Source organism: Parambassis ranga, chromosome 14 (assembly GCF_900634625.1).
Source record: "Parambassis ranga chromosome 14, fParRan2.1, whole genome shotgun sequence".
NCBI classification, from domain to species: Eukaryota; Metazoa; Chordata; class Actinopteri; family Ambassidae; genus Parambassis; species Parambassis ranga.
In genome coordinates this window covers 12,435,265-12,454,976 of record NC_041034.1, presented here as the reverse complement: position 1 = coordinate 12,454,976, position 19,712 = coordinate 12,435,265, and the positions used below count along the sequence as shown (strand labels likewise).

The following is a 19,712-nucleotide window of genomic DNA, read 5'->3' as shown; positions in this document are numbered from 1 at the left end:
ACACAATGAGAGAGGCCTTCATAGCCCTGCAGAGTGTCATAATGTAAGGGCAAAAACACACATTTGTTCATGGGGTCAATGCTAACCGTGAGTGGTCATGTTTTCACGGTATAATCGTCAGTTCTGACGGGCTGTCATTCCACAGCAGGCTGGAACAGTGGGTGTTTGGGGTGGGGGGGTGATGGGGGGGCCCACAGGGGAACAGACTTGGGTGTGTGTGTGTGTGTGTGTGGGTGGGTGCTTTAATCTGTAGTCCTGCTGTGTGTGAAGAGACACATTCACACACCCTCAGAAAACTGAAGTGAATGAGGCTGAAACTTTACATTGAAGAGATTTGAATGTGAAGGCCTGAGTGCAGCAGCCGTCCCTCTGTGGAGGAGTGTTTATGTGAATGTTCTGTGTTTATCGCTCAGTAAACATTTATGAAAATAGCTCATTCAGGGTATTGCTTAGCAAAACTATCATTTAAATGCAAAAAGAGAAGAGAAGGAGAAACATCCAGTTAAGGTAAACAGTTGTGACCACAATACAAATACAAACACCAGGCTTCACTGTGATCATGGAAAACAAACAGACAGAAACCGAGGGCATGCCTCTGATGCGCCCTTGTTTTCTCCAAAAGTACAAACTTCTGTCTGATTGAGTCAAACCTCAAAAATGCCTTGCGGTCAGTGTGGAAAAAAGGTTTTGATGTTCTCAATTGGTTTTTAGCTGATTTATCTGTGAGGGGTTCAGAGGTGTGGAGGAGAGAGGTTGAGTTAGCACAGAAAGGTGAGACCTGAGTGTGAGAGGTTAAGCACAACACTGAACAGCAAACTCATCAATCTGAGCTCAAGGAGACGACTTCACAAAAGGGATCAATCACACCTGATCAGAAACAGAGATGTCTGATCGTGGCCTTTAGGTGAACTTTCCTCTCTTCTTCTTCTTCTTCTTCTTTTGAATTGTAGAGCAATCTGATAGTTTCCTCATACTTTTTAATTCCCTCCTAGCATAGCGGTCCTTGACGCATGTGGATTGAGTTTCAGAATATGAGGCGATTCACACAGAGGGGATGAGAAGTGGGAAGGTCACACTCCTTTCATTTCCTCACAGAAGGCAAGGAGCACATCTTAGCAGAGCGGAAAAAACAAAAGGGTGCCACTGGGGGAGATGGATGACTGCTGAAAGCTGAGACAGAGCAGGAACCTGTGAACACCTTTGCAGGGGCTGCTCGCTTGTCCTTAAGGTGCTAACGTCCACATTTGCATTCTTGTAACACCTCATTCAGAGAGGTGACGTGTTCACAGCCAATACAAGCTGCACTGTATGCCTCCTTATATGGAGTCACATACAGTGATCAGTGGCCAAACAGAGAAGGTGACAGGCTGGAAGTAATAATGTAACAATATTTAAATATTCTGCTGCATCAATAATAACAGAGAGGAGGCAGCAGGGGCCTGCAATCTACAGCTTTATGTGGATTACAATCATAATGAAAAATACTGAAGTAATTCCACATTAAACCTCACTGAAGCTTGACGGTATAATTAAATGCTTACAACTTTTATTTGAGCAGGTGGGTCAGCTGAGAACAAAATTCTTATTTACAGCGATGGCCTGGCACAAGCGCCTGCAAAGTCAACAGACACGCTGTGGAGCAGCGAGGAGTGACAACTTTCCCACTGATCAGATTTAATACGAGACAGAGTGGAAGCGCTCTGCCGAGCAATGTGCCTCCCATCGTTCACGGCGATCACGCTGCGTACACAGGTGAAAAATAATCTCAGCTGGCTTGCTTGGTGAGTTTGCTCAGAAGTATACTGGGCCATTTTGATCAAACTGTCTTGCAAGTCATCTCAGGGAGGAAAATCTTGGCACCTGAAGCGGTGGAGTCGAGGGAGAGTGGCACAGGAATGACAATCATAAAGCTAAATTTCCATCTTCAACTACTGCTGTAGTGGAAAAAAATCAAAGAGGGCGACCGGTGGGAAATGAAATGAGTTTTCCAAAAAACTGAAGTAGTTTTTCAGGCTTAAGTGGCAGTTGGCTTCTCATGGAGGGTGGGAGAAGTTTGTCCAAACTAATTTGTGTGACGTGCTGTTGAAACCTGCTCCAAAGGATTACACTCAAAAAAACCTTAAATAGAATAATCACAAACTAAAAAAAAAAAGCCTTTGGCTATCCAGTCCCACAACTTTTAACAGTGCACATTTGATGCAGGATCACACTCTGTTTTACTGCTCCAGACAGAGCGAAAGCATTTCACATTATCTCCCTCCCCAAGCACATATGTATACCTGTCCCTCTGGTTCACCCCCCACCCACCCACCACAGCCATCTCCACACTTGAATGCACACAGGAATGCAGAGGGAATGACACAATCTGCCGAATGCTTAAAAAACCTGGTCTGCCTGGTCCACTCTCTGCCCGACAGCGGCCCTAATGAATGGCCATTCAGACGGGCAGACAATGCTGAGGCTAGATTTGTACTATGCAGCGGGGTCAGGGGTCACTTAAAGCACTGACAGAAGTAGAAACCAGAGATGAATGCCTGTCTCTCTCTTTTTAAAACACTGATTCACTCCCAACACTGAGATTCATGCAAACCAAAACACAGCGCCACAAAAAACATGCTTACAGTAAGAGTTACTCATCGTTATTTATCTCCGCTACACAGAGGCTCCTCCTGTGTGCGGGTCTCTACTTTGTGGGCCACATGAGAGCAATAGAACAAGAGGAATGAGTCAGTAACGCAGAGATAATCAAAGTACATTAATCAATGAACATAAACACTTTTTGAAGGCCTGGCAGCTTAGCCTGGTCATGGTGGCTTCAGAGAAAGGATGGGGGGGGGGGGGGGGGGGGGGTGCACGACAGAGAGAGAGAGAGAGAGTGTTTAAGCTTATGCTGTGCTATAAGCTGCTCTAAGCCCAAGGCACAGGAGAAGAAAAGAACATCTCTTCATGATTAAAAGAGCTGAGGACCAGGAAGGGAAACATAGGAGAGGACATGCTTCTAGCCCTCGGGGGGTAAAGTCTGTGAGAAAGCCAAGCTGGGAAATGAAGGGGGGAGTGAGACTCAGTGCTAACCCTCGCAGTCTCTTGTTTCTCTGTCATTATTAAAAATGAGGCGACGGGATAAATGAGAGGCATGTTTGTAACAAGAGACACAAACAGGGAGGAAAAAAAAAAACACAACCTCCTTCTGCTTACATGATGGTACACAGCTCAGACATTATCTAAGCAAAGATGAGGACAACTTATTTAGTTCACATTTAGTAGTGAAGGCGTTTAGAGAACAGCTCCGTGTGTTCTGGGAAACAGGTTGCTGCTTTGTTGTGTGCTGATTTTCTTCGAAACCAGGGCAGAAGTATCCAGGGGTCACTAGGACAGGCCTGGACAGGAGACAGGTGGATGTGTATTTCAGGTCAGACAGGGACTTCCTCTGATGTCCATGATGATGATGATGACATATTTGTACAGTTTTCATGCTCCACTTATTGTGAGAATGAACCTGAATGCGTACAAAAGCACTTTGACACATTAAGACAGTGAGAAACTGAGTCGTTGAAGGTATCTTTATTATGAATACTGACTAGAACCTACACACATGATCAGAAACCTTTATCTATTCAACTCGATTTTATTGGGATCTTCAATATGAAGACCACAATTTCAGTCACTTTAGAGGAATGTCTCAGACTCTTGCATGTCAATACCAGTGCTTCTGACTAAAGCCTTTTTATTTTTTTACATGTGTGTGTGTGTGTGTCTGTGTGTCATCAACTTTTTGACCTTTTTCTCCAAGTGCAGCCATACAATCACTGGGACTCAGTGTGGTGTCACAATCAGCACCTAATTTCGGGTTTGCATTAAGCACATGATTGATTTTAATTATCATATCTGAATTAATCTGAATACAGCCAAGATAAATTGCACTTTAAACCTCTTGAAACTCAACAATATGATCACATATGGCAGAACCGCCATGTTAACGTTCAAGTAGCTAAAACTGGTTCCACTGGTGTCACTTTTTTTTATGCAGAGAAAAACTGAAAACATACTAAAAACATTAATCATTAGGAAGAAACTCTTTTATAGAAGTATTCAATGGCACGTTATGTAAAACCATTCAGAAACAGAGACGCTATACACCTTGTGTTCAAGATTGTTGTGTCAGTTTTAGTAAATGCTGGAGCACCGTTTTCCTGATGCGCTGCGAGTTAAAATGATACACTTAAAAGTTAAATGTCAAAAAGGCTGGTGTAGATCTAACATCTTTAATACACGCACATTTTGAACCGCAGACAGTTCTTCAACAAGGTACTTGTTATAACAGATGAGGGGTGATCAAACAGTGCAGTTAGCATTTCACACATAAACCAATGAAAAGTAGCCTGTTAGCTTCTGCAGAAACATTAGGCCGACAGCATTGGCAGTAAGCTGACCCGTTAGCTGTGAAATCTTGTGTAGTTTTAGAGCACCTGCAGCAAATTGTGTTGCAGTGTTTTGCATTCCATGTGTAAAGACAGCACACACTCAGCATCAGATGATGGAAAATAGTAGAAAAAAACAAGATATTTGGTGTTTTTCTACCAATTTATACCCTAAAACCAATCACTGACAAAATAAGCCTGTCGGCCACTGTTCTCTGTGCTAAATATACAAACAATATCTTTTTTTAGAGGGGGAAAAAACATGTGTTTGACTATCATTGTATAAGGTACACTCAAAATGAGAGGGCTGCTTCTCAGCTGATCAAACAGCAGCTTAATATGTTGTCAGCATTTCGTCCTGTTGGTTAGAAGCTAGCCTGTTAGCTAATAGCTGTGGATTGTTTTCCATGCTAAATGTTAAGAAACCATTCTTGGGTCGCTTTGGGGCAGAAACACTCGGCTGACTGCACAGCAAGCATCCGATGAAGGAAAAAATACACTTAATTTCAAAATGTCAGAGTAACCCTTTCAGGTACATTTAAATGAGACAAATAATAAAAACACTCATGAGAGATTTCTGCTTTATAAAATTGGCATTTAAATCCACAAAGACGAATGAATGGCACTGGAAGATTGAGAATACAGAGTAAGATACTTCAAAAATGTATCAGTTATATCAAGAAAACCAGTTTGAGGCCAGATGGCTTCCTTGGTTAATTTCAACAAAGACAAACCAGTTCTACAGTGTTCTCTGGTCTCTGAGTCCACTTGGTCCTTGTTCAGTCAGACGATAATAAAAGTGAGCTGCCAGCAGAAACACCAGCAGTAGAAATAACTAACCACACTCCAAGAGAGAAACACATGGAGTTACAGAAGATTACAATTCACTCTGAAATGACAAAAGTGCTGATATGTCTCTGTGCCTTTCTTCTCCTCACACGCTGCAGAGCTGGAGAGCCCGACTGAGGAAGATGAGAAGAGTCTGATTAGGAAAAGTACAGAGCTCTCCAAAGTCTGCACTACACATCACACCTGAGTAAAGAGGAGGTAATGTTGAAATCAAATGCCGAGCAAAAAAAAAAGTAAAGTAAAATCCCAGTTGAAATGATCGGTCTTGATGTGAACGGTGTCTCTGAAGCAGTGTCAATCAAGATGGAATGCTGCGAGATGCCCGGTGTGAACATAGTTCTCATTCATAATTACACAACAACACCATAACCGAGAACTGGTGGGTTGGCGCGTTTGTTTTTGTCGCCTTTGGTGAAACTTCATTTTAAGACAACAAGTATTTTTAAAACGATGTGACACTACAGAAAATGTAAACGCTCATCTGGTGCTCCTGTTGGTTCAGCACACGTGTTGGGTGCTAACCTTTGTTGATATAAAAACACAAACTGTAAAATGTCTGCACAGCTTCATCACTGGTCACCGTGGGTGACAACAGAGCCCTGCCAGGTTCTGGACTACCGTCTCATCAGTCATCATCTGCTGATCGGAGTCTGTGTTCAAAGTGGGTCATGGGAGAGGATGGGGGCGCTTCTCAGTGTGCGTGGATGCACCTGTGTGCTGGTGTTCACGTCCAGGGCAGGAGGCGGGTCAGCTAGAAGGTCACAGTCGCAGTGCTCTTGTTCCGAAATGTCATTGTCTGGATGCTGGAAAGGATTTTCCTCTGATGTCCGGCCAATGTCACTCCCATGTGCAGCAGATCTCTGAACAGATGGGGAAATATCAATAATTAGTAGAAGAACGAAAAAATGAATGATATGGATTTAATGGATAGTGAGCTAGTAACATCCCTATATAGAGAAAAACTGTAACTGGCTGTATCACTACTACAAGCCGAGAAGGTGCCTCCATGACCTTGCAGCCGGGAAGTGTGAACTGCAAAGTGAAAATGAGATAAATACCAATTTAGAAAATGAAATAGTCACTGACTGTGTGGTGATCTGTGCCAGCTGGTCCACTGAGTTGAAGCCAGCCTGCAGGAAGCTGTCCTCGTAGCGCTCCATCTTGATGGCCCTCAGCCATTCCCCCACTGACGCGCACGGTGAGAGGGCTAAAGGTGCACGTTGGTCCAGCAGGGGGTAGGATGGCCTGGGGGACAGAGTCCAGAAACAAAGGAATGACTTACATACACTGTCACCAAAACAACAGCGAGGTGCTTATATATATCCTGCAGCAACATTCCAGTTGACAGGCAGAGGTATAATCTGAGGCTGAGTGACTGACAGGAACAAACAATGGGATTTGTCAGGGGTGTAGTGTCCTCTGCTGTATGTGTCCAGCCGACAGGCAGAATGTGGAGGAAGGGAAATGGGCACAGCAAGTGTCTGACAGGTCACAGTGGGACGCTGTGCTGGTACATAAGATTGGGCAGTAGGAGGTTAATGTTTGCCCTGTGAATGTCAGAACTGTCAATGGACAGCGAGAAAGGGACATTTTGGAAGGACAGGCAGGGCTCTCTCTTTCTATGCATACACAATATTGCATCTGCGCTCTCACCCTGCTCCTTCTTGAGCCACTATTTTCAGCGAGGCGGGGTTGCGAATCAGTTTGTCCAGAGCGCTAACAAGGTCGGCAAAGCGAGGACGCGCCGAGCGGTCCTTCTGCCAGCAGTCCAACATCAGCTGGTGCAGGTGAGTGGGGCAGTCGGGCGGCGGAGGCAGCCGGTAGTCCTGCTCTATAGCATTGATCACCTGATGGCAAGAAATATAATTAATCAAATTCAAACTAAGGAGCTGTACAATTAGATTAATTAGAAAAGATATAAACACCTCAGTGAAAAGTTCCATTTTATTGTGGTGAGACTTTACTTTAACTCTCCAAATAGTTTTGTTGCTTGAACTTACATCCTGGTTGCTCATGTCCCAGTAGGGCCTTTCTCCAAAAGACATGACCTCCCACATGACGATGCCATAACTCCACACATCTGATGCTGAGGTAAACTTTCTGAAGGCTATTGCCTCTGGTGCTGTCCAGCGGATTGGGATCTTTCCACCCTGCACAGAAACATAAACTGTCAGCAGTGTAACTCTGCACATAAACTTCCACTAGAAAGCAAAAGAATCAATAGTTTTACAACCAATTTAACATTCCAGCAAATAATTGAACATTCTACATGTGTGCATCCATCTTGTGTCATAAACTGAAAAAAAATGCAGCACATTCCCTCTGTACTGTACCATCCTACAGGCTCATATGCTGTGGGTGAATTTAATGAGGCTTTCTTTCTTGGGTATTAACTGAGGAGGGCTGTCGTCTCACCAGGGAGCTGGTGTAGGTCGGGTCAGAGGAGTTCTCTTGCAGGAACCGCGACAAGCCAAAGTCAGACACCTTGCACACCAGGTTGCTGTTGATCAGGATGTTGCGTGCGGCCAGGTCTCTGTGGACGTAGCTCATCTCTGCCAGGTACTTCATGCCAGAGGCGATGCCGCGCAGCATACCCACCAGCTGGATGGGAGTGAACTGGCTGTCGTTCAGCTGCAGAGAGGAAAGGAAACAGTTCAGCTGGAGTATGACTGACACGACGGCGTGTGTGTGTAATTTTTTTTCCAGTGTCACACTCACTCTCAGAAAAGAGTCCAGGGCTCCATTCTCCATGAACTCTGTGAGAATCATGACTGGACAGCTGGCAGTGATGACTCCCTCCAGGTGGATGATATTGGGGTGCTGGAACTGTCCCATGATGGATGCCTCGGACAGAAAATCTCGTCTCTGCTTGTCGGTATAACCTCCCTTTAGAGTTTTAATTGCTACATAGTTTTCCTTCTTCCCTGGAACCTTCAGCCGTCCACGACACACCTCTCCAAACTCGCCTGCAGCACACGGACACATAAACACACTTCAGACCTGTTTTCCTTAGCAGGTGTTGACCACATTATGAGAATGACTTGTTGAAAAAGCTTGCTTGCAGCTAGTGTTGGCCTTTGATTTGAATGAGAGCCATTATTACTGGTAACATATTTATCAGTTAATTGCTTTACTTCTGTAGCACTATTGAATTTAGACTGATAAAGAAGATCCAGACAATTGTTTTAAATGTCACAGAATCAATTTAACTTAGTAAATTAGATACATTTTAAAAAAATACCAAAAACAAACAACAACAAGTCTGAGTCCAGAGCTGACCAGCCCAGAGTTCACACATTTATTAATAATGTGAAAATCATACAGTTGTGGCTTACCGGCACCAATCACCTCCTCGATCTTGACAAAGGAAACATCAATTTCCTTAGCAAATTCTCGCACTGCCTCATTAGGGTCCTCATAGGTGAAGGGGTCGATATAAACCTTGACCCCTGCAAAAGAAAGACAAACAGAGCCGTGGGAAAGGAAAGAGAAGAAATGTTAGAGAAGTATGAGCAGCAAGGAGCACATTAAAAATGATTTCCCTGACGTGAATGAGTTGTAAATCACAGCCGAGGTTCATTGTGCATGTCCTTGATCCGTTACCTTGGCCAATGAGGTACTGGCTGTTTTTGTCACTCAGCTCTGGATCCTTTATTCGGCTGTGTCGGCTGCATGTAGGGAGAGATGTGGACAGATAAGATTAGGATGGCAGGGCAGTTATCTGACGAACGGATGTTTGATTTCATTTTTTTTTTGGCAAGTATTCCTAATGCTTTATCAGCCCAGTGTGATTCAAACCAATGATCCAACAAACTGTGTGTTCAAATGCAATAAAAAATAATGCCTCACTGACTAAAATAAGACAAAAAGGGAAGAAAAATCACACATTTTAAGACTATTATTATCATTTGATGTTGAAAAAAAGGACAATTTATTGATCCCCTAGGATATTCCCTGCTATCTTGACCTCCTTCACACACATGTCAGAGGTCAGTTCAGCAACACACCATTACCGTGTAGCCAGGAGGACAGTGTGTTGAAGGACACTGCCTCCAAAATACACCTCCGCTGTGTGAAGTTGTTTGTTGCCCTTAAACAATCCTCTACAACCTTAAACACACGATATGCGATGGCTTGTGGTAACGATGAGTACCTGAGCCAAACACTACAGTTCTGCTCTCTTGACATAACGCCTCCATTATAATTCTGCTGGCACAAACTCATCCCTGCAAGACTGTAACAAGCCTGTAGCTACTGGATCCATGCCTTCCTCCATTTCTCTCTCTCTCTCCCACCTCATAAGCCTAAAATAGCAATAATGCACCACCCTCAGTTAGTGGCAGATCTGGGCCTCAGTTACTGGTTTGTGTGTGTGTGTGTGTGTCACAAGGTCACAGCTATTGTTCTCCTGTCCTGTGGAAACAGGGTTGGGACGCCTGCATCCTGTCTTTCCCTGCCCTCTACCTCTATCGTCATCTTTCTCTTACACCAGTGCGTGCACTTTCTCTTTCTGCCTGTGATGGCATCCAACACTCTTTACTCAAACAATGAGCCCTAAGGAAAATGTTCTAATGAGCAGGATAGCTTTCAGCTGCGTAAGCAAAAGAAATCGTGAGCATTGCTTTGTGTCTGCTTCACACAGAAAAAAAAAAGCTGTGGGTAACCGAGTGCAAACCACGCAGTTGATAAGACATGATTTGTATAAACAAAAGAACAAAGTGGAGCAAAACTGTAAAATTGGGGTCACGGTTGTTATTGGTTTTCGATTTCCCCCTTTTTTATTCCCCTTTTCCTGTTATTCCGTGGGCTTCTTTCCTCTGCAAATCCTATCTTTTTTTTTGCTGCCTCTTTCCTTTTCCCTGGTTCTCACCGTATGCAGTAGGCAGCCACAAAGACGAAAGTGACAAGCAGCAGCATCCCGACAGCGATAAGGATGCCAGGTACCAGGAACTGGGAGGCAGAGTCGTGTCCTGAGAGAGAAGACAAACAAAGACGGAGAAGAAAAGAAACGGAGACAGAAAGCAGGAGAGTTAGAGTAATATAAATACAGAGGGCCTGACAGGAGCTTACTTTTGTAGTAGAGAGAGAGTATGAGAGAAAAAAGAACATGACAGGAATTATAATATTATAGACGCTCAATACAAGGACACTAACTCTACAAGGACACGGGCAATAAATTCATAACAGAAACTGTGTGTGCAGGGATTGATTATGCAAAAAAGAAAAAGAAAAAAGAGTCACGCGCATGAGCATTTTCTTTATGAGCCTTTTCTTACCATCAGGAAGGGTACGGAACATGGCTACTGGGCTGAAGCTGCCATAACCGGCCATGGTGCGTGCCCGGACTTGGACATCGTACTGAGTGGCCCTCCGGAGGTCAGTCAGTACAGCCTGGTTTCTGTTACTCTCTGTGTAGTGGCAGTGATCCTCAGTGCGTCGCTCCTACCAATAGAAAGCAGAATGAGCTGTGCTGGAATAATATGTTTAAAAATGACAGAGACCATCATCACATAAAAAGGCACAAGGATCCATGTATAGGACTTTGAATATTATTAGATCCGGGTCCCAATTATGGCACATTATCATCATCATTAATGTCAAACATGTGAAACTTTGTCTTCTCCCTTTAGTGTTGGTGGACTTGTGGTGGAGATCCACATATGTCATCATGTCAGGTCGTGTTTGCTGCATCTGCATTGAAACCATCTGCACATTCTGAACAGCATGTGAGCAGACAGTTGAAAGATGCCATTACCTTCTCACAGTAGCGTAGCTGATACTGCAGGATGTTGTAGTGTGGCTGAGCTGGGACTGACCACTGCAGAGTCAGGCTGCTCTCTGTGGAGTCAATCTTCCGAATCACAGACACCAGCGACGGCACTGCACAGATGGCAGCAGAATTATAAATACCAAATGAAATCATGACTATTTATATACCTTCCTTCCTACCTCCTTCCCCTCTATGTCTTACCGTTATGGCTTGAGGTGATGTTCACACTCTCACTGGCGGGGTCCTTGGAGCTCAGCTGAGATACCCCGTTGAGCGCCTGGATAGTGAAGGTGTATGTGGTGTGCGGCAGCAGGCCCCACACCTCCACCCTACGGCCGAGCAGGCCGTGCTGCGCGGGCCGGTAGCTGACGCTGTCTCCGCAGGCCAGGCACGATCCCTTCGGTGACCTGCACACGGAGCACTTGACAGAGTAGCTCAGGTCTGTTCTTCCGCCGCTGTCCAGTGGCTCGTTCCACTCCAAGGTGAGTGTGGTGTCATTGATCTGGGGGATGATGCTGCGCGGGGAAGAGGGCGTTCCTACAGTGAAGGAAAACAGTCAGAATTCATTGTATTGTAAAAAGAAAAATGTTTCCAACAATGACAGAAAATAGCTTTAAATGTGACTGCAGCACTACAGTTGGGTCAGATGTTTTAAAATACCACCAGAATGCACCAGCATCTATTTACTACATACAGTCACATTGTTTATATTAAGTCATATTTAATTTTTTAGGTGTCACGCAACCTTGGTGTAATCGCAGTTAAAAATATGTGTCTGTCAAATATAATTATCATCTCTGCTGCAGGATTTGCTGCTGTTTTACCTTCCCATGTCCCACACAGACCCATTGTTTACCATTTCTGAAGGCGCCCTATTCAGTCTGCTCATGTAGTCACAAAGCAGAACGAGATGCTCTTGCAGTGGCTTTGCGTCACAGCGGGGGCATATGTGTTGCAGAATTTAACTGGTGCAATTACGTTTGTCTAAAACTGGATGATAATGATCACCGTCTGAAAATTGTAAGAAGATAGCTATTGCCTCAAGCCAAGCATAACTAAACAGCAAGACCACTCAGGCACTGTGAATGAGTTTCTGTTCCTGCCAAGGAGACAGAGCTTTGTCACTGAGCCTGCAGCTAACTTAAGTGCTAATGGTGATCTTGTAGGAAAACCAAGTGGGGGCAACATCACACTCCAATCTGAGGAAGTATGACTTCTGAATTCAACATTTGGGAATGGAGATTTTATTTTTTATTTTGAGGTGATACGTTTAATGTCCTAGCACTCAGAATCCACTTTATTAAAAGCACCAGGTCTGCCACAGTAATGTAAATCACTTATTTTCAGGGAAAATACATCTACATGATTTACAGATGGCCAAGCTGCTATGAAATTTTGCATACAAATTGAAAATATGCGATGTGCAGAACTGCAAAGGCAATCAAGTACAAAAACAGAATATATAATAGGAATGGCTTAATTAAGTGATAAATAATTAAGATAAAGCCATAGTAATTAAAGTTATCGCTAAATAATAAAATTGGAAGATGCAAATTGTAGCTGAACAGAGGACAAACGCTGTCAACAACCTGATGCTGAGTTTCACATTGTTTCACATCCTCTTCCAGAGAGTACACCTAATTAAAAAGTCCCTCCCATTCACACATCCCAAATGTGACTGAATTGAAATTCCTCAATCCACATGGAGGTGACCATCAATGCCTACTTCACTTTGGAGAGAAGGCCCTTCCCCCAACAACCTGTCACAAAAGACATGCATCTCAATGGCCTCAAAGGACACAAAGCAGCTTAGGGGAGGCTGGCTTAATGACACCAGAGGAAAAGAGACATAGCATCAGAGACATCTAAAACAAAGCAAAGAAGATCTGGAGAAGGGAAAGACTGAGAACAAGCAACTGTATGCTACTGCAGCTTAACACCTGCTTTATTTGCATGTGGATTAAGTTTTCTTTCATGTGTACTTACTAGTGCATGGGGTGTCAGGAGGGTCCGACTCTGCACGTAGGTAGCCAGGGCGACACGTACACACTGAAGCACCCCTGATGGTGGCGTGGCTGAATCCAGGACAGCCACCGCACTGTCCCTCTGTGCCCGGTTTGAACTGCCCCACAGGACAGGCTGAGAATAAAGGCAGGATTATATTAGTTTTTAATGTGGACAGTCTTCTTCACACTCAATGTGTTTTAGGTAGGTCTGCGTCCTTCTCTTTTTCACCACACTTTGGTACCAGATGGTTGCAGATTGACAGACAGGAGCATGTAATGAGGGCTATAAACGGAGACAGTCACAGTAATGAGCCTGATACTAATAGTCAATTTAGTGAAAAAACCTGTGCACCACTGACGTGCTGCTCATCATTGAATTTACCTGACATATCTGAATAATGAGATCCAGCATGTGGAGTCCCCCATGAATCTTTGTAAAGGCAAAAACACAGTACTGTGGCACTCAAAGATATAAAGAAAAGAGCTGAATCTTGATCGCAGTTGAAAAGATTAAATGAATAATAGATTAGGGGTCTTACAAAAACTTGGAGTCGTGCACTCAACTTCTGAGGGTGCTAAACTAATTACGCAAGTACAAAAAAGTGATCATTACTAAGCCAAAGTGAAAAACCAAACATACCAAAAAATAAATAACAGCAGATCACCATAACTGTGTACTAATATCCAACCCTAGTGATGGTTCAAAAGTGAGCAATACTAAACTTCTTCCTACTAAATGTGATTGTATACTGAAATCCTCTGTTTTACATTGCACATTTGAAAGTCTACAACACATAGATGAACTGTTAAAAGCCATTATTTGACGTCTGGTGAACACATGAACGTGATTCCACTCTTGTCCAACATGTGAATGTATTAACGAGCTGTCACCTTGTGAAGTTACATACAGTCAGTAAAAAACCTGCAGTGTTTACAGTCTGTGTTCAGCGCGTTGGGCTGGTTGAAAATGTAGCTATTGAGTGAGAGGAATAAAACAATAAACTCTCACACCAAATGGAGCATTGTTCCAGGCGAAAACTGACATGTTTCAAAGGGTCAACACTCCTGCCGAGTCTTTCCGACTGACATTTTGCCACAGGAATTTTCCACATGTGGGAAAAAAAAAGGTATTAACGGATGCTGACTGCTAAGAGCTGCCGCACAACTCACCTGCTCAAGAATAATGTATAGTTGTTACTTAAGGTAATTCAAATGCCAATTAGTTTCTTTATTTTCTCCTGTAGTTCTGTTTATTTATGACATAAGGAAAAATATATTTTTAAAGATGAAAATTAAAAATAGTCTATTCATTGTGTTACTGTTTGTATAGTATAACAGCAGAAAAGCTAAACTAGCAAATAGGGAAATGCTCCTCTCTTGTGTGGTGGTATTTATAGCCTTCAAAGAAGAGGTTTAAATATTCTATCTAGCTCATCTAAACACTGAATCAATTTGACAGCATTCATAAGTTTTACATCAGATGTTTGTGTCTGACACAGAAAAGTGTATGTATTGTCTCTGGCAGATAATGGTATTACGGTAAAATGAATTTAATTTTAAACCTAGATGTCAATTTCATTTTCAGAAATGACCGGCCTATGAAGCAAATTAACTGTCCAATCTTTCTGTGAAGGCAATTTCCCTTTATGGCCTAGTGAGTGTGTGTTTTTTTCCTCCTTACAGCTCTCTTTAGTGACAGAACGCTTGGAAATGCCACTTCACCAGAAGCAAAATGTCGCAAATCATTTTTTTGTTAGGAAAAATCATTATACCTCCCACAGAGATCAAACTATATAGTACCTTCAAACACAAAACAGAAGAAACCACGCGTTTTCTTGAGGAAATGTGTCGTTTCATCTTGTGTTTCTTTGTTTTTTTACTGCTCAACGTCTATCTGTGTTGATGCTGTTGGGGGTGGGGAGTGGGGGGGGTTTCATGGACGAGGCTTGTTAATTGGACTCATTAGACAGAGCTGCTGCACAGCTCCTGAGAGAATCATCCTGCTTCTTCCTTCTTTTTTTTCATCTGCTTTGCTTTGATGTGCTCAAAGTGATATGATCTTTACCCCAAGCACCGCCTCCTGCTTCGCTTCCTTCACCTCTCCAGTCCTGTGTTTCTTCTATCTTGGCTGAACCATGAGTTGTCGCAGCAGTGGGCCTTTGACCCTGCTCTTCCTTTCTGAGATAAGTGCTGCTCCACCTGACCCCTTTCTCTGTCCCCTCTGTGTCACAGCCGTTCCCTTGCCTCATTAACTTCCTCGGTCTCTCATTTCCTTTCCAACGCTTCAACCCCTCAGTGAACCCCCACCCTCATCGTACCATTGTTTTCTTGTTTAGTCTGCCTGCTCTGCTGCCTATATGGGTGTAGTCTATATAGCACAAATCTGTTTATGTGCCTCCATATTACCTGTACATCGTGTGTGTCCCTCAGCTGGTTCAAATCCAGGCAGGCAGGCGCAGGAGGTCGTTGGCTGGCCTACCCACTGACCATCTTCCCCACAGAAGAGCTTAGGCGGCCGGGGTCGGGGCCCCTGTTGAGCGGCATGCTCCACACACACACCCTGGGCCTCTTGCACCAGAGTACGGGGGACGGTCTCTGGGAAGGAGGAAAGAGCACTGACCAGGGGAGGACACTTCTTGAAGAAGACTCTGACGGACAGCAGGGCCATGCAGGCGCCCTGAGCCTGAAAAGCCAAGTAGAAGCCTCTCTTGGATAGAGGGCCAAGTCTTAAGGTCTTCACATTAAATTTCCGCTCCCCGCCCTTCTTCAGCAGAAAGTCAGCAGCCACTGTGTCCACCTAAAACAGGAAGAAAGAGTAAGGATCTTATGTAAGGGTCAGATTCCAGCACACAGGACTCTGAGTCTGACAAGGACCAGACTGGTAGTTCTACATGTTTTAGCCATTAGAGCCCATTAACTAAACATCACATATGCTTTACATTATTGAACATTTTCTGAAGCATACCACTGTGATTTTAAACTGATTCACGACCTTCCTGGCAGCCATTGATTCCCATGTGTTACAGTATTCTTTGAACCTCAACTCGCAGGGACGTGAAACTTGCTGTAGAGAAGGGTGATTCATCACAGTGTGCCTTTCATCATTTTTATTTTTCTGTCAAAAGTTACATTATTAGGTGGTAATGAAGTTGAGGAGCCGAGACTAGTCTGACGCCACATTTCAGTGTTGTGTTCAAGGACACCACAAAAGCAGGGGTTTGACAATGAGATGCCAAAAAACACTGCATTCGTAAGCTGATAATAGAGTGTTTGGAAAATGAAAGCTAGGAGCACTGAATGAGGAGACAAGGAGAGCTGTCAAAACAGGCCTCACCACCATGAGGCTATAAAAGAGTTTGGAACATAAAATAAAAGAGACCTTAAGTGAATAAATAAAATATCTTTTTTAGACTATGCAAACTAATTTTCATTTGGTAAGAAAAATGAAAGTCAGCCAATTGCTTACTGGAAGGAAAATCCATTAAATAACTGTCAGGAGTCATTTACAGTGCATTACACACATCACACAGTAGCTGAAAAACAACAAAGGCTTGAAATAAAATGTGAACAGAAAGACTTCAGAAAGACTTTAAAATGATATGATATACCAGCACTACATTAAATCTTTGGTTTGTACACATGCTCCCTGCTGTTTGCTTTGTTATAATGACAGAGAACTATGTTTTCATTCGATTTTCATTTGATCAATAAATGCTCCAGCATCATGAGGATTTTCTGCTTGTCTTGGTCATAAGTAATTGCAGATTGAAAACCTTAGGTTCTGGGCTGCTGGTTGGTCAAAATGAGCTAATGAGAATCAATCAATCATAAAGATAATTGGCAGGTTAGTCAATAAACAAGATGTGTGTAGAATGAATTATTTTGTCGGATATAAAAATAACAGTTTATATATCAAAATGTACGAGTTTTGCTTTTGCTGTGGATGGCGATTTGCAGGTTACAGAGTTGCATTGATGAGTGGGTGATGTCAGACATACAAAACTGATACCTTTACGTAAGGGTTCTCCATCCATGGTGGGTAAGTGGCTGTGGCCTCATTGGAGTCTGCCTGGTAGTAGTAGAGGTTGAAGGTCTCCTTACAGCTGCGGTGGTGCGTGCTGATGGAAGAGCACTCCATTATGGTGAATCGCAGTTCCACATACACCTGAGACGCTCCTCTGCGCTGGATGAAGCCGCTGCGCAGCCAGTGGCTGGACGAACTGTTGGACTGGCAGATCTGATAGATCCTCACACTGTTGTTCTCCTCGTCTAAACCGCTTACTTCCTCCCACTGAGAGCAAAGACAACAAAGGCCTGTCAGATTGTGTGTTAAAATGACATCTGACCCAGAAAACACTTTCGTGTAGGGAGTGGGATTAATTCACCTGTAAAGACTTTCTATAAAGTAATTGGTCGCATTAAAAGTCTTGTTAATAATAACAATGCAGCAGTTTTTTTTGGTTGGCCTACTGCTGCACTGCACCTGTCAGAGGCCCGTGGGACAGATCTGGCCTGCTGTGGATTGTGATCCAGCCCAAATTTGAATCTGGGTTGTTAAATCATTCCTCCCACTGAGCTGCAGCACAGCTAGTGGGAATTCAAGTCTCACTTGTCAAACAAAGCACACTGCTGCACACAGCATCCAAGACAGACACAGCTTTCACCCCCTCAGTCACACTTATAGACTAAAACACAAGAATACAGAGGGGATATCACAAAAAAAATGTATGAAGAAAAAAATACCTACAAAATCATTTGTTGGGGAGCCAAACGCAACAAAAAACACTTTAATGTTTGACTTCTGAGTCAACAGCAAACATGTTCACCATCGCCACATTCCCAAGAGTGGGAAACAAGCAAGAAATTAGCATACTCGGGGCAGAATTTAGCAGATTTGCTGAACTTGAGGCTCAGAAATTCAGTTATGTAAATATGTAAATCTTTGAAAATCCATTTGCAGATGTTGTGTTGAGTGAGACAGAATACAGGCCTGAATGAATTACGGTGCAGCAGAGCACCGAGAAAAAGGTTTGCACCTCCTGAAAGGAACATGTCCCATCTAATCCCCCCAAAAAAACCTGCTTTGGTATTGAACTAAATATTTTCTGAGATGAAGATGTAAAAAATCTCCCACAGGGCACATCTGAGTTTTACAAAAAAATTATAGTCAAATAGGTGTGTCTTAACATCAGAAAATGGGTATAGTTATAAAAAATCCAGTTGAATGGGACTGATATTAAAATATAATGCATTTCTTACATGTTACATGTCTCTGACGTGCATGCCTAGAGTACTTGTACTTATGAATATTTGTCATTTATGCTACTTGTGCTGAGCAGCTAGGAGACAGAAGTGATCTGATTGGTTAAAGTAAGCCTGTGACAAACACTTCATCCAACAACTTGTCGAGTATTTTTTTGCTCATTACAAACAGTTTCCAATGACTTCCTGGATAGCTCTGTGTAATAAACCATCTGGTGCGTCATGATAGCGCCACCCAATATTTAGAGCAGTACTGGTTCATACTTTAAGCGTATATCTGTTGTAATACTAACAGTTATTGAGGTTTGAACTACAGGACTTTATGTCAGTCACTTCTGCCTGTGTTAGTAAATGTTATTGTTGTTCACATCACTTGTAAACCACTAATTTATGTTGATTATTTCCTTCACAATTGAAAAAAAAATAATAATAATTCCTTTGCATGTTTACAATCCTTTTGAATGCCATAACAAACACTCTGCATTAACGTTTATGTATTTTTGAAACTGAGCAGCCAGGAAATGATATCACATCATAATCCTTTAATCCTAAAAAAATACCACACGTATAGTTATGTCCGCATATTTTGATGTAGACAGCTCATAACGTCTCTCCACTGCTGCCTGTCATCATTGAGTAAATCTGTGTTTTATGTTCAATTGTAACAAGTAAATGTTAAAAAAAAGAACTGACTCGAATGATAATGGCTGTGGAAACAGTTTCAGACATCGTCAGCCTGTTTTGCCTTGCATCTTGATCAAAAGCACCGACACATTGTGTTGAGTATTTCTGTCCAGTCCCAGAAATCTCCCTGCCAGCATCACTCAGACCATTTTCCTTTTGAAATGCCAGCAAGTTGAGCAGTTTTGGTGACTGACGCTGCTGGCAAGAGCACCCTAGCAACCACTCCTCAGCTGATCAAATTACAAATATGTCTTTTTCTGGCGACGGTATCCCAAATTATGGGCAGCCAGTGACTTCAACTCCAAGGTTGATGGGATGTATCGAAGCATCTGCTCTCTATATACTTTAAAAATCCCACAATCGCTCTGGCGTTGCCTTTATTCTGTCAGTTACCTGCCATATAAGGAAATCTTTTATAGGCAAAGTAACAAAGGAACAGCTGGAGACCGAAAAGCCCCTCTCACCACCACAAGGGTCTGTGTTAGGAATACAGATAACACAGCGAAGCTGGGGTTACATACCTCGGGTTTGGCACGGGAGAAGACGGTCCATTTGAGATCAGAAGTCTCCGTCTTAGTGTTCATCAGGACCTCTGTGGGAAAAGATGGAAAACATAATATCAGTCACAGCAGGGAAATGTAAGAATGACATGTAGAAAACCCATTTACATTCAGAGAAACACACAAATAAATTTAAAATGACAGAGTGAACATATTTTGGGTC

At 43.0% G+C, this 19,712-nt stretch overlaps 1 protein-coding gene across 2 annotated transcripts in view; it reads right to left on the bottom strand.

The window, feature by feature from the left end:
- Positions 1 to 4,058: 4,058 nt before the first annotated feature.
- ephb4a (eph receptor B4a) overlaps positions 4,059 to 19,712 on the bottom strand; it is a 33,599-nt gene continuing 17,945 nt past the window's right edge. The window contains exons 2-18 of one of the 2 annotated variants that reach the window (XM_028420956.1): positions 19,511 to 19,581; positions 17,053 to 17,334; positions 15,450 to 15,840; positions 13,024 to 13,176; positions 11,239 to 11,574; positions 11,023 to 11,147; positions 10,544 to 10,709; positions 10,138 to 10,237; positions 8,871 to 8,935; positions 8,603 to 8,716; positions 7,986 to 8,233; positions 7,683 to 7,898; positions 7,268 to 7,417; positions 6,921 to 7,114; positions 6,354 to 6,512; positions 5,978 to 6,127; positions 4,059 to 5,380 (exon numbers count right to left, since the gene is read on the bottom strand). In XM_028420956.1, coding sequence (XP_028276757.1) covers positions 6,019 to 6,127; positions 6,354 to 6,512; positions 6,921 to 7,114; positions 7,268 to 7,417; positions 7,683 to 7,898; positions 7,986 to 8,233; positions 8,603 to 8,716; positions 8,871 to 8,935; positions 10,138 to 10,237; positions 10,544 to 10,709; positions 11,023 to 11,147; positions 11,239 to 11,574; positions 13,024 to 13,176; positions 15,450 to 15,840; positions 17,053 to 17,334; positions 19,511 to 19,581 — 2,879 coding nt within the window. In that variant the 3' untranslated portion in view covers positions 4,059 to 5,380; positions 5,978 to 6,018. Of the gene's footprint in view, positions 6,128 to 6,353; positions 6,513 to 6,920; positions 7,115 to 7,267; positions 7,418 to 7,682; positions 7,899 to 7,985; positions 8,234 to 8,602; positions 8,717 to 8,870; positions 8,936 to 10,137; positions 10,238 to 10,543; positions 10,710 to 11,022; positions 11,148 to 11,238; positions 11,575 to 13,023; positions 13,177 to 15,449; positions 15,841 to 17,052; positions 17,335 to 19,510; positions 19,582 to 19,712 lie in introns of both variants that reach the window. The other variant, XM_028420955.1, reaches the window with a different exon arrangement.